This window comes from Rhincodon typus, unplaced genomic scaffold (genome assembly GCF_021869965.1).
Source record: "Rhincodon typus isolate 14 unplaced genomic scaffold, sRhiTyp1.1 hic_rhity00000730, whole genome shotgun sequence".
Classification (NCBI taxonomy): Eukaryota; Metazoa; Chordata; class Chondrichthyes; order Orectolobiformes; family Rhincodontidae; genus Rhincodon; species Rhincodon typus.
This window is the reverse complement of record NW_025966368.1, coordinates 1-24,842: the sequence shown is the minus strand read 5'-3', so window position 1 is coordinate 24,842 and position 24,842 is coordinate 1. Positions and strand designations below refer to the sequence as shown.

Genomic DNA, 24,842 nt, shown 5'->3' with positions numbered 1-24,842 from the left:
ACTTTTTAAAAAAATATATATACTACACTGGGCACGTTTGCAGTGAGAAATGAATGTTATCTTGGATCTAAAATGAAATTTTAATGTTAAACAAGGTGATCAAATGTATCGGGCATGAGTCTTTTGATTAAATCGATTTATAACTCCCAGATTTCTCAAGCCGGAACTGTTCTTTCGGTGGGGATGTGCAGTCCGGAGGGTCATTCCTGCCCGGTCCCTTTCCAACCCGTTTCCGGTTGTTTACCGTTCACCCGGGTGACGGTTTCTTTTAAAAAAAACTTTTGCTTTTGAGAAGAAATGAAGCGGAACAAACGCGGCCGCTTCGTGTCCGTGTCGATGGCGCAGAAAATGAAAAGGCTGTCTGAGGTTCAGCGGCAGCGGTGGATACGCCCCGAGCGGCCGGGGCCTCAGTCCGAGTCCGGAGTTCCGCCGCGGGGAGATGAGGCCCCGGGGCCTGAGGCCGCTGTGGAGTCAGGTCACTGCCCCCGGGCTGGGCCTGCTTTGAATGACCGTCTCTCGTCGCCCTTTAAAAAGCTGCAACTCTTTGGTCTGGGATTAGCCAAAGCTTGTCCTCACCTTGACTCAGTTAACACCCGCTCAGTGAGTGAGTGAACAACTCCCCTTTACTCCAGGAGCTCGGGTTTACTCTGGGGTTAGTGCAACATTGTTAGAGGCACCGTCCGTCTGATGAGATATTAACTACAGGCACTGTCTGCCGATTCTGGTAGCACACTTTCAAGAAAAGGAGGCAAATCCTATGATCCCTGTGAGGCTGCCTGCCTAAACTTGACACTTTTCTAATCCTTTATCACATTGGTTTTTGGAGCTCTGCTATGTCCACATTGGTTTACAGAGCAATGATAGCCAGACTTCAAAAGTTATGAGTGTTAGCGATGTCCTGCAGGTTCGCAATGTACCATATAGGCGCGATCTACTAAATTAGTTTCAGAATTAATGGAATTGGTTATCCTACGATGTTTTTGTTTTATTTCTGGAAAAGAGCCTTGATACAAGTTTTGAGTTTCAGGGGTTTAAGGTCATCTGGTTTTCTGCCAGATCTCTCAAACTACATTCTGTTGAATTATAAAAACCGAAAGGGTCACCGGACCCGAAACGTTAACTCTTGATTTTTTTCTTCACTGATGCTGCCAGACCTGCTGACCTTTTCCGGCAACTTTGTTTTTGATTCTGTTAAATTATATTTGCCACCTCTTTTTAGTTTTGTGTGCATTGAACGTTATTTGCAACTGGTGCCAGTGTGGTATCATCTATAAATTTAGCCACAGCCGGGATAATTACGTTCTTTGTAGCACTCATAAACCATGATTCCCACAGCACATCACTTAATACATAGCACAGCTTCCTCTCAAACTCCTCGTGTAGTACAATTTAATGCCGTCTACAAGATGGACAAATTTTAATCTATATTAATAACCTGGACTTTGGTGTACAGGGTGCAACTTTCATGTTTGCTGAAAATACAAAACTTTAAAAGATTGTGATGAGGATTGTGTAGAACTTCAAAAGAACATAGACAAGTTGGTGGAATAGGTGACAGATGAAGCTCAATGCAGAGAATTTTGATCACTTTTGGTAGGAAGAGTGTGAGGAGACAATACAAAAGGGCACCACTTTGAAGGGGTGCAGGAACAGAAAAACCTGAATGTATGTGTGTGCAAGTTATTGAAGGTGGCAGAACTGGTTGATATAGAGATAAATAAAACCTATTGTATCCTATGCTTTATTAATTGGGGGTGTAGAGTGCAAGAGCATGGAGGTTATGTCGAGCTTTCTCGGACACGATTTCAGCCTTGGCATGCGTACTGTATCAAATCTTGGGCGCTGCACTTCTGCATGTTGAAGGCATTGGAGAAGGTGCAGAAAAATACCCAGGAGAACTGTTCCTGGGTTGAAAAACATCAATAATGAAGATAGATTGGAGAAATTGAAGATATTTTCCTTATAGAAGAGAAGACTGAAATGAGATATATTGAGGTATTCAAAATCATGAGAGTCCTGGACAGATTAGATAGGGACAACTATACCTGTACATGAAAGGTGCGAGGATAACAGGACACAAAGTCATTAGTAAAAGAAACAAAAGTGGCAAGAAGAAAAGTATTTTTGTGCAACGAGTGAGTAGTATCCAGAATGCACTGCCTGAGAATGTGGTAGAAGTAGGTTGAACTGAAGCGTTCTAAAGGGAATTAAAATGTTATATGAAAATGAATGTACACAGTAATGGGGTAAATGCAGAAAATGGTGCTCATTTGGAGACTTGGTGCAGACATAGTGGGACAAATGGGTTTCTTCTTCACTCACTTGTGCGATATTACCACTTTTTCAAAAAATGAGTCAGATTTGCAACTGTCCAGTGTTATTGTGTACAATCTGAGTCCATTCAGGATTAGAAATTTGACAATTCCTTCATAAATCTATTACAAAAGTAGCCTCAGTCCTGGAGCCTTTTTGCCCGAGGGCAACTTTTCCGATCGATCTTTCCTTGAGATTTTGAAGATTTTGCAACTATACTGGCTGTTAAACTGCATGTTAGTTTTTGATATTCCCCACCTTATTTCAAAGAAATGGTTTCTTGTTATTACAAGAAACTTCTTTGACCGTTGAACTAAAGCTGACACGAAAATCTTCAGACATTACTTTCACTTCCCTAACTATTCCAACACTTCAGCTGCATAAACTGATGCTTGTCTAAAATTCAGTTGCTCCAATGTGTTAATCAACATTCTAATCTGGCCCAAATTTGTAAGCTTCTCTACTGATATGCTGATCTATACCTTAGCAATTTCTTTTAGTCCTACCTGTCAACTCAAGACAGCATTCTTCTGACTTATATTTTCTTTTACATTTCCCCTCACTATACACACTTCAAAGGTGTGATCTACATACCTTCTAAATCACCCTCTAACTACACTGCTAACACTGAAAAATTCAAAAACAACAACATGGACAGTAATTTGGCCTTCTGAAACCTTTAGTATCCCCTTATAGTCAAGCTTCCATCACTAAATAATTAGACAATTTTATTTTCTCAAAAAGTTCAGTTTATCATTTATTAAATGCAGCAATTTTTTGCAGGACTTGTTCACAAAAATTTCTAAACATTGACTTTTGCACCTAATATATCAAAATAATTTCTGTAAAAGGAATGGAAAGTGTATTGTGGGGTTCAAGGTTATTCACAATTGCTCCTATCCAAGCATAGAAATCTGATTTATTAATTGAGAAAGAATCAGACTGTCAAGTCTTTCAGCTGCCAGAGTGATACATATGGTGGGTCTGTTTTTACTGGATCTCCTTTTGTTTTATGAAATATAGTCTTGGATGGCAATATCTGTTCAACTTCAGTGTTAACACTGCTTAAGCATGGACCCGAGTTTCTGTTTTCTGATTAGGGCATGCTAATATCCCAGCATGGTCATTATTGATTTGGAATGTCTGGAATTTTCTTTTTTCCAGATCTTCTGAGTTTTATTTTAAACAAAACCCTTTATTTAGAGTCATTGAGATGTACAGCATGGAAACAGACCCTTCGGTCCAAGTCTTCCATGCCAGCCAGATATCCTAAATTAATCTAGTCCCATTTGCCAGCATTTGGCCCATACCCTTTAAACCTGTTGATTTACCCATTCAGATGATGGAGTCATAGAGATGTACAGCACGGAAACAGACCCATAGGTGCAACTCGGATAACAGGAAATATTGTTACAGAAATGTGCTTTCTTTGCTGGCTGACAATCAAATTTTTTTTTAATTTTATGTCTTTACATACATGTTCATTGGATGTTTCATTTGGTCTGTCAAGAGGAAGAGCAATAGTTGTAGGAGACTTGATAGTGGGCGGTACAGACAAGCATTTCTCTGGCTACAGACATAACTCCAGTATAGTGCTGCCTTCCAGTAGCCAGGGTCAAAAATATCACTGGTTGCAGGGCATTCTGAAGGGGGAAGTAAACAGTTAGCCATTGTAGTTCATATTGGTACTAGTGACCATAGGCAGCAAGAATTTAGGGAGCTATGTAGCAGACTGAAAAGCAGGTCCTTAAAAGTTGTAATCTCTGGATTACTCCTTGCCACATGTTAGTAAGAATAGGAATAGGCAGATAGAGCAGATGAATACTTGGCCGAAGAGTTGGTACGGAGCAAGTGCTTTAAATTCCTGAATCACTGGTTCCATTTTGAGGAAGGTAGGACCTGTACAAGTCCAGACAGTTTACATCTGAATGGTAGTGGGGCCAACTTCTTTGGGGGAGGTTTGCCAGTACTGTCAGTGGGGGCTTAAACTAATTTGGTAGTTGAATGATAATAGAGTGGAGGTGAAATAGGGAGTAATGTAAAAGCAAAATCAAGTCACCTGGAAGGTAGAACGTATATAGTCAAGGCAAGGCACAAGGGACAAAAACCATGCTGGAGAAACACAGGTCTGGCAGCATCTATTAGAGGGGAAAAAAACAGATAACGCTTTGATTCCAATGACCCTTCATCAGAACTGTGTAGGAGGTAGTGCACTATTGATAAGAAATCAATCACTGCAAAATGAAAGTCTAATATCTTCGAAGGTTCCTTGTTTGAGGCCATAAGGATAGAATTTAAAAACAGAAGGGGAGTCAGGTTTATAAAATCATGAGCGACATAGATAAGCTGAATGACAAGGGTCTTTTCCCTCGCGTGGGGGAGGTCAAAACTAGGGGGCATAATTTTAAGGTGAGAGGAGACAGACTTAAAAGGGACATGACGGGCAACTTTTCTGACAGTGGTTCGTATGTGGAATGAACTACCAGAGAAAGTGATGGATGCGGATACAGATACAGTTACAACATTTAAAAGACATTTGGATAAGTTTGTGAATAAGAAAGGTTTGGAGGGATATGGGCCAAGTGCAGGCAGATGGGATTAGTTTAGTTTGGGAAAATGGTCAATGTGGACTGGTTGGAGCAAAGGGTCTGTTTCCATGCTGTGTGACCTTGAGTCTACCCGAAGATGCTGTCTAGTCAGATGGTCAGAACAGAGGCCGATGTAGTTTAATCCTTAAAAAGAAAGTTATGCATTTTGGAAGGACAAACAAGGCAAGGGAGTACATGATGACTGGTAGGATCCTGGCCAGTACTAAGGATCAGTGGAACCTTAATGTACATATACATGGATCCTTGAAGGACATGTGGACAAGGTGGTTAAGAAGGTGAATGGAATACTTGTCTTCATTAGCCAAGGCATTGAACGCAGGCTGGGAGGTTATGCTGGAATTGTAAAAACTGTTAGTTAAACCATAGCTAGAGTACTGTGTGGTTTTGGTCATCACAGTATATGAGGGATGTAATACAACCAGAGAGGTTGCAGAAGGGATTCACCAGGCTGCTGTCAAAGCTGGAATGTTTTCAGCTAGAAAAGAGATTAGATAGGTTGGGTTGTTTTCTTCAGAGCAGAAAAGATTGAAGAGAGACCTGATTGTGGTCTCCAAAAGTATGAAGGGTATAGATACGGTCAATAGGAACAAACACTTTTCCCTTACTAGATGGGGACATTTACTAGGGCCCATGGAATTGAGGTAAGGAGCAAGAGATTTTGAGGAGAAATAGAAAAAATTTTCACCCTGAGAGTGGGTATTTAGAATTCACTGTCTCAAAGGGTGGTAGAGGCGTGAACCATTACAACATCTAAGAACTATTTAGATTAACATTTGAAATGCCATAGAAAACGAGGCTGCCACTGAAATTACAGCAGGAAATTGGAAGAAACCCATGAGAATAATCAGGTCCTATTAATTTAAAATTGAGGGGGAGGCAGTAGCATAATGGTAGTGTCACAGAACTAGAAATCCGGGACCCCAAGCTAATATACTGAGGATATGAATTCAGTTTCCATGGCAAATGGTGAAATATAAATGCAATGGAAAAAAATCTAGAATTAAATGTTAGCCTAATGGCTACCATGTACCCATTATAAATTGTGGGGGGACAAAAAAAAAACTCTGGTTCACTAATGGCCTTTAGGGAAGGAAATCTGCCATCCCACCTGGTCTGTCTTACATGTGACTGTAATGTGGTTGACTCTTAACTGCCTTGTGAAATAACCGAGTAAGACCTCCATTCCTGAGAAATTATGGATAGGAGATAAATGCTCGCCTAGCCAGCAATGTTCAGTCCCATAAACAAATTAGAAAGAATTCTGTCTCATGTTCAACGATAATGGGATCATTTAGCCTGATACGTAAATGCAAAAACCTTAATCTTTTCAGCAGCACTGTAAATATTTATGACACTAACCAGAATGATTTTGGTGACATTCTTCAGCTGGATATTGTTTGTAGGTCACACTAGGAGGGTTTCAAACTAAGCTTCCTTGCTGGACACGAGTCACCTGAGAGAATCTTAAAAGAGTTTGTCATTTTTATGGATTTATGAAAACTACTTCCACAACATTTCTGTTGTATAACAAACGAAGATATATGGTGTCAGCTACCTAAAGCAGGCACAATTCATGATGCGTTCTCTCAGAATATGTCCATGTATGTGAGGACATTTGTACAGAAAAGTTTGAAAACCATAAGCAAAGGCAGTGGTTAAAAAATCATATCTTTTAACCTTTTTAAGTTCCTAATTTCATGCTTAATATTCACCTTTCTCCCTGTAATGCATTTTGAAATATCCTCTTGTGTGAGGAGGGCAATATATTACAAATCATTCGTGTTGCTTTTCCTTAAATGCAATGATCCAAATTTCATAAATAGCTGGAATAAAATAGGGCCTGAGCTGAAAGACGAGATAGTGAGGTGTGTGACTGACTGAGAACTTATTTATAAAGAGTGATTTTGATAATATTAAAAATGGAGAGATGCAGGTAGGTGTAGTAAAATAGCTTGCTATTTAGTATAAGGCAGTATGAAACTGTACCACTAAGAGAATCCTACAGAACAGGGGGCCATTCAGCCTGAATGTGCCCATGCCAGTTCTTTGAAACAGTATCCAATTAGACACTTGTTCTTTTCTCATTATACTGCACCTTCTCCCCTTTTTGAGCACGTTACACTTCAATCTGTTTCCACCATCTCTTAAGATTGTGTATCACTACCTCGAAGACTAGATAACCGTAACTCACTGCTTAAAAGAATTTTCTTCAAACCTCTTTTAGTTCTTCTGGCAATGATTTTAAACTGCTTCCTCTGATTTCCAACCCTTCTACTTGTGGAAACGATTTCTCATTTACTGTATCAAAATCTCTCAATTTTATATACTACTAAACCTCCCTTTAACGTTCTCTGCTGTAAGAACAATCTCTATCTTTTGCACATAACTGAAATTGCTCATCCCTGAAACTAGTCCATAAATTTCCTTTGTACTTCTCTGAGGCTTCAAAGCCTTTTCTAAAGTGTGATGCCCAGAACGGGACATTGGACTTCTGCAGCCACTTAATCAGTCATTTTATAAAGGATTTGATATAATTTACTTGCTTTTGTACTCTATTTCTCTTTCATGGCTATTCACAATATATGTTAATGATTTAGATGAGAAATCTAAATGTAATATCTCAAAATTTGCAGATGACATAAAGCTGGGTGGAAAGGTGAGCTGTGAAGGGGATACAGAGATGTCGTATTGTGATTTGGACAGGCTGAGTAAGTGGGAAAATGCATGGCAGATGTAGTATAATGTGGATAAATGCGAGATTATCCACTTTGGTAGCAAAAACAGGGGGGCGGATTATTATTTGAATGTCTGTAAATTGAGGTGGGGGAATGTTCAATGAGACCTGGGTGTCCTCATGTACCAGTCGTTGAAAGTAAACGTGCAGGTACAGCAGACAGTAAAGAAGGCACACTGTATGTTGGCTTTCATAGCAAGAGGATTTAAGTACAGGATCAATGAAATTTTGCTGCAATGATTAAGGGTATTGGTGAAGCCACACCTGTGTGCATTTTTTTCAAAATTCAGTTTCCTTATCTGAGAAAGGATATTCATGTCATAGAATGAGTGCAGTGAAGGGTTACCAGATTGATTCCTGGGATGATAGGACTGACGTATGAAAGTGACTGAGTCGGTTAAGATTGCATTCACTGCAGTTTAAAAGAATGAGGGGTTCTCATAGAAACCTATAAAATTCTAACAGGACCAGACTTTAAGTGCATGAGGGATGTTCCCAATTCTGGAGTCCAGAACCAGGGTTTCTAGTTTAAGGGGTAAACCTTTTAGGACTATTCATATAGCCTATTCATTTTATGCTCATGTGCTTGGTTACTTTCTCCCTATCATTATACAATTTGTTTCAACCACTTCTTTTGGTAGCAAGTTCCAGGTTCTTACCATATTTTCATTCCTATTTTTGATGAAAGATATTCCCATTTTGATATCAATAGGAATTAACTGAGATCCTTTATTCAACCACTCTTGATGTTCTGTGCCAGTTTTCAATCACTGCTGGCAAGATCAGTCGTCTTTGTTTTACTTCTAATTAATATATCTTCACAATTAAGAGAGATTTGTTCACCTAGAGATTGGTGAATTTGTGGAATTCACTACAACAGTAAGTGGTTGAAGTCATAACATTGTGTTTTCCATAAGGAACTAGGTATAGCACTGGTGTCTAAAGGGCCAAGGGATATGGGGGAGGGTGGTATTAGGTTATTGAGTCTGATCATTACTGAATGGTGGAGTAGGCTCAAGGAGTCGAATGACCTACTTCTGCTGATATCTTTTATTTTTCTATCCTTATCTTTAAGGATCCATTGTACGTTTTCAAAAATAGCTTTTTCAATTTGTTCGCAAGATTTGCGCACATGAACACCCACTCAAGGTCTCATTTCAGTACACCTTTTAGAACAGGGATAAAGGTTGGAGAAGCTGAACAGTTCTAGTTTCTCATTGGAATTGCATAATTAATTCAGTTAAAATATTCTGTTCTCCACTTGACCGTGCAGCTTCTAAAGTTATGCATTCTATGAATAAATTTGATACCTGACATATTTTTAATTTCACTTATCTTCTGTATGTCTTCAACATCTTTTCTCATTGCATGCTGACTGCTTTGAGAATGATTTCTGTAATCTTTTGATTTTTGAGTGTTACTCAGTTTTTCCAATTTAAATCATTTACATTCATGTGTTGTACTGTACTACCAAGAATATGTAAATTAAGCATGGGGCAATATCTTACACATTAAGCCAAAGGATCTACAAAAATTGTCACTTGATAAAAGATATGTTTAGTTTAAATTTAATCATACTGAAAACTGATTTTTGAGGTATGCCTTGTATCATGTATTTGAAAATGATAGCTTTATAATGCTAAAGCTGAATCTGAAATAAATAGGATCAACAAAACGCTTGTGAAAATGTAAACAATAGCTAGATAATTGAATTCTGTGTATAACTTAAAATTCTGTTTTAGGAAAGCTTCAATAATGCTTCATATTCTTTAAATTTTTTTGGAGATTATTCATTAAAATAATGAGCCCTGAAAATCATTGCCAACTAATAAGCAAATGACATGATTATATTCAGTTTCATGAAAAGATTACACAAATATTTGATAGTTTAAGATCCATACATTTCCTTTCAATCAACTTGCTTATCAATCTGACCAGCAAGGATAGGTACAATTGAATCATTCATATATCTCACAATATTACATAGATATATAGCTCAGAAACAGGACATTCAGCCAACCAGTTCATGCCAATGTTGATGCTCCTCTTAAGTCTCCTCTCAAATTTTCTCGTATAAGTTTACCGATGTCACCACGTATTCATTTCTTGCTTATGTGCTTAGTTTTCCTTTAGATATTATACAATTTGTTTCAACAACTTTTAGCAAGTTCCAAGTTCTTACCATATTTTCATTCCTACTCTTGGTGAGAGATATTGCCATTTTGATGTCATTAGGGATTAGTCAAGGTTACCTTTATCCAACCACTCTTGACGTGCTGTGTCAGTTTTCAGTCACTGCTGGCAAGATCAATTGTCCTTGTTTTACTTCTAATTAATATATCTTCACAAATAAATGCTAAGTGTTTTTATTTTGAAAAGAACTCACAAATTTAATGAGATTTCCTTAGAGTAACAACAAATGAGAGCATGCTAAATTTAATGGGGGTTTTATGCTAAATGTAGTGCTGTAAAATGTTTAAAAGGAACTTGAATATTTGATTCCCAGAATAATATATGCTCACTTGTATACTTGTATCCTGTTTCTCATTAGCTACACCTCTTGTTGCGACCACGAGCTACTGCCGTCTCTGTCATGGAAGGTTTTCCTCCAGGAGTCTACGTAACGTTTTTGCAAAAGTTCCTTTGCTTGAGGCGAATCCAGAGAGGCAGCGCAGAGCACAACAGACTTTCTGTACTGATTTTCAGAAACTAGTTGGTGTTGTGGTAAGGCAGGATCCGTCTTTGCCACAGTATGTCTGCAGGAAGTGTCATGCTCAGTTTTACAAATGTCAGAGTATCTTGAGAAACTACATTCAAAGAGTGAATACTTCACCAGTAGCTTCTGTACAACGTGGACAAGAGTCTAGCAGGTATTTCAAGTCTCTAATTGAATGATTATTGTGTGCCCTACTGTCTAATGTTACCAAATTTACTATATTGTTTACTATAAATGCAATAAAACTAAATCCCTTTTTCTATTCAAAGCATAAATGCAAGATCAAAATTATCCAGGAATATTATTTAGCAACACTAAATCATCTTTTCGTCAATGTCTGATGATTTGTAGATGGCAAATAAATCTGTCTGGTTTGATATTGTAGAATATCTTGGAGAACTATTGAAAAATTGAATCCTTGATGATATTGTCCTTGCTTATCCACACAAGATATGCTAGAGGCACAACAGTTTGTGTCTTCCTTTGCGTTAGTTCTTTGAGATAGATTCTGAAGGGAAAGTCATACTTGAACAGCCTTCTCCATGTCCTGGAAGAATCATTATGAATATATGAGTAAGGAGCCAGAGCGGGCCTCTTGGCCCCTCAAGTCTACTCCATCTTCCAGTAAAATATCATGAATGATGTGTTCACTCCACCTTCCTATCTATCCCTAATAAGCTTTCACTCCCTTGCATCTAACCTATCCACTTCTGATATCTTCTATCTTCTTAAAAATGTTCAGGTCCCCTGTTTCCACTGCCTGTTGAGGGAGAGAGTTTCAACGACTCTTATCTCTTTGAGAGAAAAATATTCTCATCTCTGTCTTAAATGAATGATGTCTTATTTTGAGACACTGACCACTAGTTCTAGATTATTTCAAAGAAGAAACATTTTTTCCACAGCCACCATATAAAGACCCCTTAGAATCTATACGTTACAGTTATGTCACCTGTTACACTTCTGACCTCTAGTGGATACAAACTTAGCCTGTTCAACCTCTTATAAAACAACTCACCCTTTCCAGGTATTATTCTGTTAAACCACTAAACTGCTTCCAATGCATTTATATATTTCTTTAAATAAAATGACTAATACTACCACAATGCTCTGTATTGCGGAAATGTACCTCCCAGCTTTAGCATTCAATTTCTCATGCAGCAAATGATAACATTCTATTAGCTTTTGTAATTACTTGCTGCACCTGCATACTAATTGTGTGCTCTATATGCACTTTGACATCCAGATCCCTCTGCATATCAGAACTCCGCAATCTCTCACCATGTAAATATTTTGCTTCCTTTTTATTCTTCCCACTGAAATGGACAGTTTCACGTGTTTCCTTATTACACACCATTTGCCAAGTTTGTTCACCAAATCTACCTGTATCCTTTTATAGCCTCCCCATGTTCTCTTCCCAACTTACTTTCCCATGTATTTTTGTATCATCAAGTTTAGCAACTGTACCTTCAGTTCTATTACCTCAGTCATTAGTGTAAATTGTGAAAAGTTGAACTGCAGCACTGATCCCTGTGGCATACCACTGATTACATTGTGCTATAGAGAAAATGACCCATATGCGTCATTTCTCTGTTCCCTGTTAGCTAGCTAATATTCCATCCATGTCAATATGTTACATAAGTGAGCTGTAAAAAGCCATAGAACATGGTATGGCTAGACTTCCAAAGTGCAAAAGTTTACTAATTAATTTTAGAATTTGATTTAAAAACAAACCTTTAAGAACTGCCTCGAGCAATTGGCAACAAGGAGTATGTGAGTTATTTAGAGTAGGGATTCTCCAGGGATTGGCGCAGGAACCATTATTTTTTCTAATTTGTGTCAGCCTGATTCAGTGGTAGTAATCTTGCCACTGTCTAGGCTAGCAGGCTCACAGAAACTGGCATTTAATCCCAATTGACACTTCAGTGCAGTGCTGAAAGAATGCTGCACAGGTGTGAGCACTATCTTTCAGTTATGTTAAGCCATTGCTCCATCTAAAATCGATGTAAATGATTTCATGACCCTAATTCAAGAGATGGAGAGTTCTCTTGGTGCTTTTCATGACCTTGGCATGTTCCATAGCATTTTAAAACCAACAAAATATTTTTGAAGTGTTACAATGCAGGGCAATTTAGCAACTAATTTGTGCTTAATGCAGTTGTTCAAGCAGCTAAGAATTAAATGCCCAACTAATTGTTTTAATAGTTGAGGGACAAGTGTTGGTCCAGACAGCGAGTTGAACATGTGAATATTGCTATGGAATCTTTTCTATTTACCTGAAAGTGTATAGAACCGCAGTTTGATAACATTATGATCAACTGTATTTTGCGATTCTGATGGGTAGATGATAACAGTAAAACATGTCCCTCCTCATCCGAATTATGATGTAATTGGCCGGTCTGTCTTGTCATCATGTCATTCAATTGACTCCCTGATCTCCAATACGTTGAATTCAAAATCCTTATCCTCAGTTATAAAATCCTTTGTTGTTTTGCCTCAATCTGTGTCAACAACATTCTCCAGTCTCTGTTTTATGTGACCCCCTTTGTGTATTCTTTTTCTTTTTATATCACTCTTTCCCCAGATCATTGATTTCACCATCACCACTGATTCTCTTTGTCTTTCAAATTTTACCTCAAAACTAGTTTTCAATTAAGCTTTTGTTTCCCTTCTGTGAAACAGCTTGAAATGGTATCTTTGTTAATGGCATTCTGTAAATGCAAGTTGTTGTTTGGATTATATTTAGATTACAGTAAAATGGACAAATATAAAGTTATATTGCAGCATAATGTGGCCGAGGGAAAGTATTTCTTCCCCCCCAACCCTGAATGTACAGTACCAAGTTATAATGTTTACATTGGGTAGCCAGTTATCCTCCAGCAATTGTTGGGCTATTCAAATATAAAAGACTAGACATGTTGCAAACTGAACTGGGGTTTGCCATGACAGTTGAGCTGCAAACTGGCAGAGTGCTGGAGGAACATCCATCTATGATATAAACAGGTATTCCTATTCTGCAAACTAGCTTTTTTATATCTTTCAATTTTACTGGAGTAATGTCTGTTGTTTCAGTCTCAATTGGATATAATGCTTCTATTTTATTTTATTGTTGTAGATGTGCTGCAACAACAAAGTTATCATCAGTGCAATCACTTTCGCGATCACCATTAGACAGTTCTATCTCTGGTGAGTGAATCGTGGTATCAACTCTAATTCAGCTTACTGGATGTAAAACTATTTACATTTGAACAACAACAGCTTGCATTTATAAAGAGATAGCAAGAACTGCAGATGCTGGAGTCAGAGATAACACAGTGTGGAGCTGGAGGAACACAGCAGGCCAGGCAGCATCAGAGGAGCAGGAAAGTTGACATTTCAGGTTGGGACCCTTCTTCAGAAATCATTCATTTAAAAAACTTTTGACAGTGCAATGTCCCAATATCCCTTGGCACCCTTAAGTATCAAACATTCATTGACCTCAAAATTGAAAGTATCAAGTCAGTCAGCATTTACTGTCTTTTAGGGGAGGATTCCAACTATCTTGATTAAAAAGTGCTTTCACATTCGCTCCTGAATGGCCTAACATTAAATTTAAAATTATATCCTGTTGTTCTGTATTTCCCCAACTAAAAGATATAGGTTCTCTGTAGCTACCCTATTGAAATTTGAATAAGTTATACTTCTGATTCTGTCTTGTAAGTGTTGGAAAATGCATTTCCGAATGATAAAACTACTTGTAGGTTTGGCATGATGAAACAGCATATATTACTCAAGGCAAGAATTCTCAAATAGTTGAATGTTTCTTCACAATTTGAGCCATCACTGTCTCCATCCCTTCCCCTCCCCAACCAGGCTTGAAAAAGCATTTGCTATGGTTCTGCCCAGCTTTTCTTGAATGTTAACATGATTACAGAGATGTTCCGGATTTTTCCTTTTTTTAATTAATGTTTCAAACATCCCACATGCTACATTTGAGGCTTGTAGCAAAAATAAATAATTTCCTGTCATTTTTAATCAAGTGGTGACATTGTCTTCTCTTTCAATCCTTGTTCCTACCACTGGTTGTACTCAGAATTAATTTATGTAAACAACTTAGGGCAGACTGCAAATAAAAGTAAGATTCTGCAGATGCTGGAAATAATCAAATAAAACCACAAACTGCTGGAAATAGTCAGTTTAGCTGGCATCTTTAGAGACAGAAAGAGGCATTTTGTGTCTCCAGTTGTTAGGATGTGAAAAAATGATTGCAACTTGTAAGGCAAAGTGCCAGTCTGTCTGAGGAAAAAAAGTTAAACGGTTACTGCCTGCCAAGGTCGCAGGAATTGGTTTACTTTTACTAAGGATTTCTAGTGCAGGCTAGACTTGGGCAAACATGGATAATTTTGCATAGGTTATCAACTTATTGCACCCCAAGGACTGCAGCAGTTTAGGAATGCAGCCAGGAACTTGTCAGATTTTAGTTCTAATAATTTTCTTGGCACCTTTTCTCTAGTAATTGTAATTGTTTTAAATTCCTCTTTTTCATATTCTGATACACAGTTATTACTGACATGTTATTTGTGTCATGTATGGGTGAAGACAGACTCAAAATATCTCACAGAGACAACCAGCATAGAAACAGGCCCTTCGATCCACCATGTCTATGCTAACCAGCAAACACCAAACTACACTAATCCCATTCATCTGCACTTGGTCCAAAGCCTCCTATGCTCTAGCAATACAAGTACTCATCCAGATGTTTCTTAAATATTGCAAGAGTACCTGCCTCCACCACCCTCTCAGGCAGCACATTTCATATATCTACCACTCTGGGTGAAATAGAATTTTTCACAGAACTCCTCTAAACACTTGTTTAACATATACCTTTAACATATACCTTCTGGTCTGAGAAATGTCTGCTACAGGAAAGAGATTCTCACAATCTACTGTGTTTATGCCTCTCATAATTTTGTATACCTTAATCAGACCTCCCTCAGCCTCCTCTGCTCCAAGAAAAACAAACCCAGCTTATCCAGTCTCTCCTCATAACTGAGACTTTTCATCCCGGGCAACATTCTGGTGAATCTCCTTTGCTCCCTCTCCAGTGCAATCTCATCCTTGCAATATTGTGGTTACCAGAACCGCACATCCTTCATCAGTATTAGAACTGTGGCCTAACCAGTGATTTAAAGTTGTAACAAGACTTCTTTGCACATATATTTTACATCCCATATGCCACCTTCGGCCCCCCTCATTTACTGGTGCTGACACCTTCAGGGATCTATGGACTTGTACACCAAGGTCCTTTTGTTCCTCAGTACTACCTAGGAACCTACCATTCATTATGTATATTCTCTCCTTATTAGACCTCCCAAAATACATCACCTCGCATTTATCGGGATTAAATTCCACCTGCCGTTGCTCTGCTCACTTTACCAGGTGATCAGTATGAGCTTGCAGCCTGAGGCCATCCTCCTCACCATCAACAATACTGTCAATTTTCATGTCATCTGCAAACTTAGTAATTAAACCTTCCACGTTCACATTCAAGTCATTAATGTACATAACAAAAAGCAAGGTTCCCAACACTGATCGCTGTGGTACACTGCTGGTCATAGGCTTCCAATTACTAGATCTGTTCAAATTCATCTGCTATTTTCCTATTTTGCAGTTTTAATTTCCCCACACTGGCTCTCTAGAAAATCAGCACAAATCTTGTTTACTCTTTCCCTTTTTAAGTATTTGGAGAAACTTTTGCTGTCTTTTTACATTCCTAGCTGCCTTCTCCCTTATTAATATTTTAGTCATACTTTGCTGTTCTTAAATCTTGTCCAATCTTCTGACCAGCCTCTCATTTTAATGGAATTTTATGCCTTTTCTTTCAGTTTGATACTATGGCTAGTCCTTCACTTAGAATAATTCTTTCCCAATAGAATGTAACTTTTCTGAGTATTCTGACAGATCTTCTAAATATCATCTTCAATAGCTCTACTGACCTCTCCCTGAACTTAGTGTCCCAGTTCATTTTAGCTCAGCTTTCATATCCTTATAACTGCCTTGTTTAAGTATAAACCACTAATCTTAGAAACACTCCTCTCCCTCAAACTGAATGTTAAATTAAATCATGTTATGATCACTGCTATCTTGGGGAGCTTTTACTATGAGGTGATTAATTAATCTTGTAATAACTAATACACATTGAGAATGAAATCTGAATGAATTGTAATTTTCTTATACTTCCTGATATCTTCATCTTACGGAGGAATATCCATTTTGTTTGTTCAATTAGATTGATGCTTGAACGTTTAACTCGATGTACCATGATCATTAAAGATAGTGTATTGAAATGTGTTTCTAGTTTCATTCTGTTGTAAATTGTCTTATCATTTCTTTTATTTTTAGATTATTTTAAATGGATGCTAAATGATGGTGTAGTAAATGCAACCCCACAATGTTTGCAAGTTTTGGTCACTTGGGCTCACCGACATGGCAGCAGCTGTGGGTCCCTACCAAATGTACAGAGTGTCTTATCTGCTGAGTATCATGGAGTAGTTGGAGCTGTATGGGGGTGTCCAGAAGGACACAGTTACATCTTGGATGTGCATTCAAATCAGAAGGTTGCACTGAATGAGATGCCATGCCCACACATCAAGACTAATGATTCAATGAAAGAGAAAATTGTAGGAAACGTATTACCTATCCCACCTCAAAATGGAACAGGTGCTGAAAATGGTGAGAGTGGTCCAATCTGTAAACTTCAACCAGTTCCAGTATCACTGTGGTCATCTGACTCTCAGCCTTGTACATACAGTGGAGTAACTTCACAGCCAGTAGATGTGGACAATTCAGAATACCTGCTGAGCAAAGATATGTTTTTGCACATAGATCCTGAGAGTACTGAGTGCTGTTGGGAAAAGGCTCAGTTACAGGATGCTATGCAAGTATTAAATTCAAAAGGTGAGACGTATGTTATAATGTCAAATTATGAAATTGTATATATGGGGCATTGTATAATTGAAGCTGAATTTTTATAATGCAGTAGTGGGTGTTGTCAGAGGTGGAAAAGTTAAAGACCCTTATTTTTAGGTAATAGTTCTTTGCAGGTGTTGGGACTGCTGCACTATTGAGATCCTGCTTTTCAGGTAAGGTAGATTCTTGCTATATTGAAGAGAGGACAAATCAATAGTGTTGTGATCATTCAGCTTTATTGTTAAACTGGAAATGTCACTTCCTATTTTCAGAAATGTGGTCATTCAGTATAGAGTTCCAGTAATTTATTGGAAAATGCAAACTTAATACATCTCTTGTCCTGTGAATTTTGAGCTTATTGGAGCCCTATTAAAAAAAAAACATAAAAATAGTTTCTCTTATTAATAATGTAGTATCTGTGACAGAGTCTGTTTTAGGATAACTAAGAAATGAGAAGTGATTGTTGTGCGCCAGGAACAAAAGTACCACTAAAAACATGTAAAACTGAGGTTTTAGGGTCCACAATACTGGCCAAAGTTAGTGAACTGTTAAAAGGAGAAGTATAATTGGGGAGAGTCAATATGGATTTCTAAAACACTGGCTGTATTAGACTAATCTGGGAAAGAGGAGCTTCACTTATGAGGATAAGTTGAAGAAGTTTGGACTGTTCTCCTTGGAGAGAAGTAAGCTGAGACAGAGGTTTTCGAAATCGTGAGAGGGCTGGACCAGAGTGTTTAGGAAGAAGCTTTCTCCTGCTCATAAGAGAAAAAGAATTAGAGGATTTAGATTTAAAGTGATTTGCAAAAGAAGCAAGAGTGATGTGAGGAAAAAAAAACTACACGCAGCGAATAGTTAAGGTATAGAATGCACTGCCTGGAAATGTGGTGGAGGCAGGTTCAGTTGAAGCATTCAAGAGCACATAGGGCACATTTGGATAGAAATGATGTGCAGGGAGATGGGGAAAAGGCAGAAGTTTGGCAGATATGATGTAATAAGGAATTTAGCAAATGGAATTATTTTCTTTAAATTCTGTGACATTGTTAGTCTTTTCCAAACATTTGTGCCAAAATGGTAGAAGTGAATTGTCTCAAGAATAGCTTTAAGGATAACTATTTGAGAGATTACCTTCCTTCCTTGCATTTAAGAAACTAATTTTAAAATTAAAGTTTTTGTCACCAGGTACTGCAGTATCATAGTTCCTTGTTTTAGTGAACATTGTAGCCTAGGTAAAAGACATCTGCCTGCCTTAAATATGAACAGGATCCAAGGCTACAAGCTGGCTGCTGTGGTTTCAAGATATCACTAAAAGAGAGAAAGTATTACTATGTTTAGGTTATTATGATTAAAGAGAGTGAATATATAACCTTATTATTAACAAATACATTGTCTCTTCATAACCAGATCCATAATGGGAAAATAGTTTGTGCTGATTTAATTCTGTTCTGTGGTCATTGACTACCCATCCTGTCACTTTTTTTCACTTTTCGTATAGTAGATCAAATTGACTGCAACAAAGCTTCGTGTTCTATAAAGGATGATGTTGCAGATGGATTAGAATCTAGTGACCTCTCTGACAGGTAGGCCTTCATTACAGTTAGTGCTGTAGTATTTATGGCAGATCAATGCTTAATTGAAATATTTCAGGCAGGACCCCAGAATTAACTTTGTGATTTGATGCAATTAGGTAGTATGGCACAATCTCCAGAAAGTGATTTCGTATGGCTGTTTATTTGAATTCTAGACCATTTTAGAATGATATGATTTTATTTAAACTTTTTAAATTAATGGTAAACTTTTCTATTTAAGGCAGGTAATAGCTGAAATGTCCTATGACTCTATGACTTGATTTAAACCTCTTAAGTTACATGGCCCAAATAACATATCTATATTACCTTAATGTAGTGAATTCATAATAGTATTTACGGTATGATAGGTGAAATTATTGTACTTATTGAATTCAAGTAATAAGAAAATTATGTTGGATGTTTTAATGTCATTTTTTCTCATTTTACGTCCTCAGACTTTTGGTTTACATTGCACTGTTCCTGTTCCTCTGACTTGGAAACTCTCAAACAGCTGTACTTTTAAAAATCTGTTTGTTGTTCTTGATGTCCTCCCCAGTGCTCATTATTGCCATTTTCTTTTATTCCTGAATTTAATAGTTACATGTTCAGTATTGCTGAGCTTCAGTATTGCAGAATTTGGACTCATCAGGACAGATGCAAGAATACCAGTGTTCAAAGGGAGCAACAGTTTATACTGCAGGAGAAAAGGTTGCTAACTGGTGCCAAGTGGATTTTGGTCGAGGCACTGGCATGGAGACAACTGTCCTGTTCTTTTGTTTAATTCAAAAAAGATAAAATACATCATGTTCTTTCATCCTTCAAAGGATAGTTCTCCACTTATTGACACGCAGCTTCTGTGAAGTTGTAGTGAGCCAAATTGTGAGCCCAAATATTTATCTTTAATTGGCTGTTAGTGTAATTTTTGACCCACTGGGGGTTGTTCCGCAAGTGTTTTTCAATTGTGAAATCGTATCTAATGTTAGTCACTATGTTCTGAGTTATGTAAGTACAGGGTGGTTAAATACATTTTCTATTCTGCCTACTTCGAACAGCTGAAGGGACTTATCATTTGATACAATCTGGCAGTCAAAGGGATGTACGGCATTCGTACTTGACAACACACCAGCACTGACATTTGTATAGTATATTATTCATTTATGTGGAAAAGAGAAAGTCTTTTTGACTTGACAGCAACAAAGTATCTTGTTAGTGGAAAATAGCAGCATTTGTATTGCTACTGCATGGTAGCAGTGTGTAATGAATGGCTTCGCCTGTTGATCAAAGTTTTGAGATATTTTACCCTTTCATGGTAATTTGAGATAATTTGCTCTAATTCAACATCAAGCTTGCACAATGAGCCTTTGCTTGGGTTTGTCGGATGACTCGGGCTTGCTTGAACCTACATATATTGATATGCAGGAAACAAAATAACATGTCTAGGCATTGGAGCTTTTTGAATCAAACAATGGGGACAGTAGTTCCTTGCTACGTTCTCCATGGCCAGTCTGAGTCAACTTGCCAACCAGTCAGCATCAGTTTCTCAGTACAAATTGTTGCCCTGTTTGAAATGTAACAATTGTATGACTATTGATGTGTGTGAAATTAAATGCTTCACCAGCCTGGCTCTTATTATTTCATCTGTTCTACCAAGCAACAAATTCAACTTCCTTGTTCTGAGATCCAATAAATTGAGCAGTGATTAGAAGTTCTAGTCTTAAGGCTGTTTTAATATACAGGTTCTCATTTGGGCACTTAGAAGAAACAGCATGTAGAAGTAAGGTCACCCATTGAACATTGAGGGGAATATGAGGGGATATAAGGAAATAGAAGATGCCATTCTTCTACAACAACAACAAAAACAAAGTTGCTGGAAAAGCTCAGCAGGTCTGGCAGCATCTGTGAAGGAGAAAACAGAGTTAACATTTCGGGTCCAGTGACCCTTCCTCAGAACCGAGGAAAGGTCACTGGACCCGAAACGTTAACTCTGTTTTCTCCTTCACAGATGCTGCCAGACCTGCTGAGCTTTTCCAGCAACTTTGTTTTTGTTCCTGATTTACAGCATCTGCAGTTCTTTTGGTTTTTATGCCATTCTTCTATTTCCTTATACTGTCAACTATATTGTTTTAAGGGTGCTAATGAATCTTATTTGTTCTATCTTTATAGGTACTTGTCAAGTGAAGATGATGGGGAAGAAAAAGTTAAGAATGGGTCTTCAGATGAGTCTTTCCAGCCATATTGGGAGAAGAAGTGAGTCCTAACGAATGTTGCCTTTTTTTCTTTTAATGGAACAAACTGGCTTTAATTTCAACATAGGAGCTTCATTTCACTATCGATTGTTGTAATCCTACTTGATTAGAACCGGTCCTTTGGGATAAAGTGTTTTTACCTGTTCAGTCAGCATTCCTATAGATTTGGTACAGATATCAACTGAACCATCTGTTTTATTTGGTTCATCATAAAAAGACTGTATTTATCATTTTTGTTTACATTTGATTTTGGCCAAAAAGCTGAGCTGAGAACTTGAGTTCAGCTTTTCTTGCCTCCTATAACATTCTAGCTCTGAGTAATTGATACACTAATTAATTTAGTGTGATTTCACTATTTCAGTTATTGCCTAGAAAACAGGAGATAGAACGCTGAGCTCATTCACATTAAAAATGTTCACAGTCTGCTTATAAATAATGATTTGTTTGGTATATTGTCAATAGAATTATAATATTAGTGATTCTACCATGAAAAATACAAAAGGAAAGCCATTCATTCAAATATAAACTCTATCAAAAGTACAACCTCAGTTTCTAGTTTATTTTTGTATAAATTGCATTTTGTAATTTGTTGAAGTTTACATTATAATGAAATTATATCTTTATAACTTTGTTAGAGCATTTGCTTTTTATGTTCTGCTGTATTAAAAGTAAAGGAATGTTTTAAAATTGGATAAGGTCAGTAGGCTTTAACTGGACTGTGGTTTTTTTTGTACTGTACTGGAACAAGAGATGGATTTCTCCTGAAGAGGACAGATGAGGTTATTATTACATGTGAATCTTTGTAAGAAACCGAATTTAGCAATGATATCTGTTGAAATAATCCATTCCTGTAATGGAATTTTTATTAAGTTTTGCCACAGATGGTATAAATTGAATATCATCATCACAAAGCTTAATGCGTGTGGCTGAGCCATATTACCTTTGGTATAGAAATTGAAGGTAATGTCATAGATAGAGCTTGCCAACAGTTAAAGATTACATTTTCTCATTTGCTGCAGATTATTTTGCATCAGCCAGTATACTTGGGTACAGTGATCCTGACGCCACATGACTTTTATATTCAGAGTCGAAGACTTTATTTTTTTTTTTAAAATGTGTTTAACCAGTTTCCTATCTGTAATACATAGAAGGTACACAGATAACTGTTTACAAATGTGAGCTTTTTGGTCAACTTACAAACTTTACAAGCTTGGTTTAGTTTTACATTTTCCAAACGATCAGTGAATTAGATTATATTTCCCTTTTCAGTAAATTACCAGCTACGAAATGTGATAGTAAAGAAGTGAAGAAAACTCCAGGACAAAGGCGTATGCGAAAATCAAAGTCAAACTGTGAAAGGTACTTAGAGTAATTCTTCTGGGGAGTAAAAGTAGTTAAATAATGTTCTGTTTCACTGTAAATGTCTGTTTTTTAAAAGTATCAGAAGCAGCAATCTTCACAGAATTATTTTGGAGCTAAGAAGACCAGTTGTCCACGTGCACATTACTACTCAGTGCATCTCCAGATATTTCCCTTCAGTATCTCTTCAAATAATTGTCTAATGCCTTCTTATATGCCTTGATTAAATCTACCCTTACCATACTTCCAGGCAGCGTGTACCAGACCCTAACTATTTGCTATGTGAAACAGAATCTTTTGGCACAGAAAGTCAATTATATAATTTGTTTGGTCTGTGGTTGGATTAGGCAAGAAATTGATTGGTTTCAATAAATTTATAATGTTAATTATTAGTATTTATTAATTCTAAGGTTGTAACTTATTTTAATCTGTTAGAGTAACAATACTTGTAGAAGATATATTAAGGTTGCTCAATGTTGAGTCGTATACTTTGAAGATAACCATTTTATCTAGTTTTCTGGTTTTTGGGGGCCAAAACAAGCATGATGCATTGAAGGAGGAAGTAAGTTAAATCAAGAAAGGCTTGAAATATTTCCTACACTCATTTGTATGGCTGCATTACAAATAATTATTAGCTAATACTTTCAGGATTATTCCAATATGCTGCAAGAAATACAACTTCTGAGATAAGTATGTGGGGAAAGTCCCCAAGTCAGTTCTAACTGATCTCATTGGTAATTTTTTTGAAATGTAAGAACCCTGGATGTGTTTAATATTGACTCACTTAAATTTCATTTTAACACTGTCAATAAAGTAGTGTCTATTTAGCATTGCTGGTTTTACTTTTTATGTAATTTGCCACAGAATTACTCATCTGTACTCTTCCCGTGCACATGACCTTTGCCATAGTGATGCTTTCCTGTTGTCATTCACTCTTAATCCCCCTCTGATGCTGTCACACTTGTATCCCACCCTAGATTCCCCTATCCCTATTTTCCACACTGTTCTTACCAGAGTCCCCAGCGTCTGTTCTTAAGCTGCTGTTCTGGCTCCTAGCATCTGGCTGTTGTTCTGAAGTCACACTGAACTCCTGTCCTCCATCCAGTAGAAGTTGATTGGTGCAAACCGTACAGGGATTTCAGCAATTAGCTGCACCCATCAACTTCAGCAGTTGGATCAACCAGTATTTGGAGCCTAGTTAATCAAAAGTAGCGTACTGGAGGTGAATATAATTTTTACAAACACTTTATTGTATTTTGAATAATATATTTATTTAATATTTACTGATGTTTTTGTTATTTTAGCTTGTAATGCACAGTGCTGCAGATGTATGGTACAAGAATTCAACTTATACATTGGTTTCTCTGGACGAGAAATATCCAAAGGAACCTAACCATGGCATTAACGTTGATTTCAATGGGTGCCTAGGAACACAGCCAAAACTTTGACAGAGTTTCCCATATGGTTACAGGATACGGAATCTGTGTAACCTTGTGGCATTTATTTGGTGTTTTTTCAGAGAAGATTTTCCCACCATGCACCGATGTCAGTACAAGGGCTGCTGTGCAGTATATAGAGGAGCTGATGGATTGAAGGTAAAATTATGCTCAGGACATTATCCTCAAGACTAATTGGTCAACCACAAAATTTAAAACTTTAGGCTTTTTGAGTATCAGCTTAGCTCAACTACCTCTTGACTTTAGGACTATGATTTTGCACCCTACGCTATGTTTAATTAAAAACACTAATTTTTTTTAGTTGTAAAAGTTCACACTGACAAAAATAGCATAATTCTGCTTATCTTTTGAGAAATCAACATTAGTAGTATGTAAAGTTCTGCACCCTCAGTTACAATATCAAGTCTCAGAGTAATGGTGCTCTGTGTTTGGGTACTATACATACTAAATATAAGGTGTACAGATATTAAGGAGAGTTCATCGTGCCATTTTGCTGCTAGCTGATGTTCATGTATTCTGATGGCTAGTTTCCTTTCTGTCTGTCCGATCATCAGCTAGCAGCAGAACGGCTCCTTAATATCTGTACATTCAGACAATGAAGGCCATCAGTTTAACTGGGACAAAGTAACCATAGTAGCCCAAGCCAAACATAGACACACACGGGAATTCCTAGAGGCATGGTTCTCCACCTATAATGCAATCAACAAACATATAGAATTGGACCCCATATATAAACCCATACAGATCAAAACCGGAAATGACAGTACTCACCATAACGGATCGGACAGTATAAATTCCAAACGGAGGAGTAGAATAACATCGCTTCATCAGAGGCTCCACTGATGATGTTACCGAGTATGGTGATGAAACGTCTGAACAAAAACAAGCCAGTTTGGCG

General features: G+C 37.4%; 1 protein-coding gene across 6 annotated transcripts; it reads left to right on the top strand.

Moving 5' to 3' along the window:
• The first annotated feature begins 166 nt into the window (after positions 1-166).
• LOC109910793 (zinc finger protein 276) lies at positions 167-24,604 on the top strand. 6 transcript variants are annotated; one of them, XM_048621523.1, is made up of 8 exons: positions 167-604; positions 10,208-10,526; positions 13,485-13,555; positions 16,751-17,305; positions 18,810-18,894; positions 21,046-21,129; positions 22,398-22,487; positions 23,792-24,093. In XM_048621523.1, exons 1-8 carry the CDS (start codon positions 298-300, stop codon positions 23,796-23,798), a joined length of 1,518 nt encoding a protein of 505 aa, XP_048477480.1. In that variant the 5' UTR covers positions 167-297; the 3' UTR covers positions 23,799-24,093. The 6 variants fall into 6 exon arrangements, 3 of the variants coding, with proteins under 3 accessions (XP_048477480.1, XP_048477479.1, XP_048477478.1); XM_048621522.1 differs by having other exon boundaries at positions 168-604; positions 18,813-18,894; positions 24,007-24,604; XM_048621521.1 differs by having other exon boundaries at positions 168-604; positions 24,007-24,604.
• Positions 24,605-24,842: the final 238 nt, after the last annotated feature.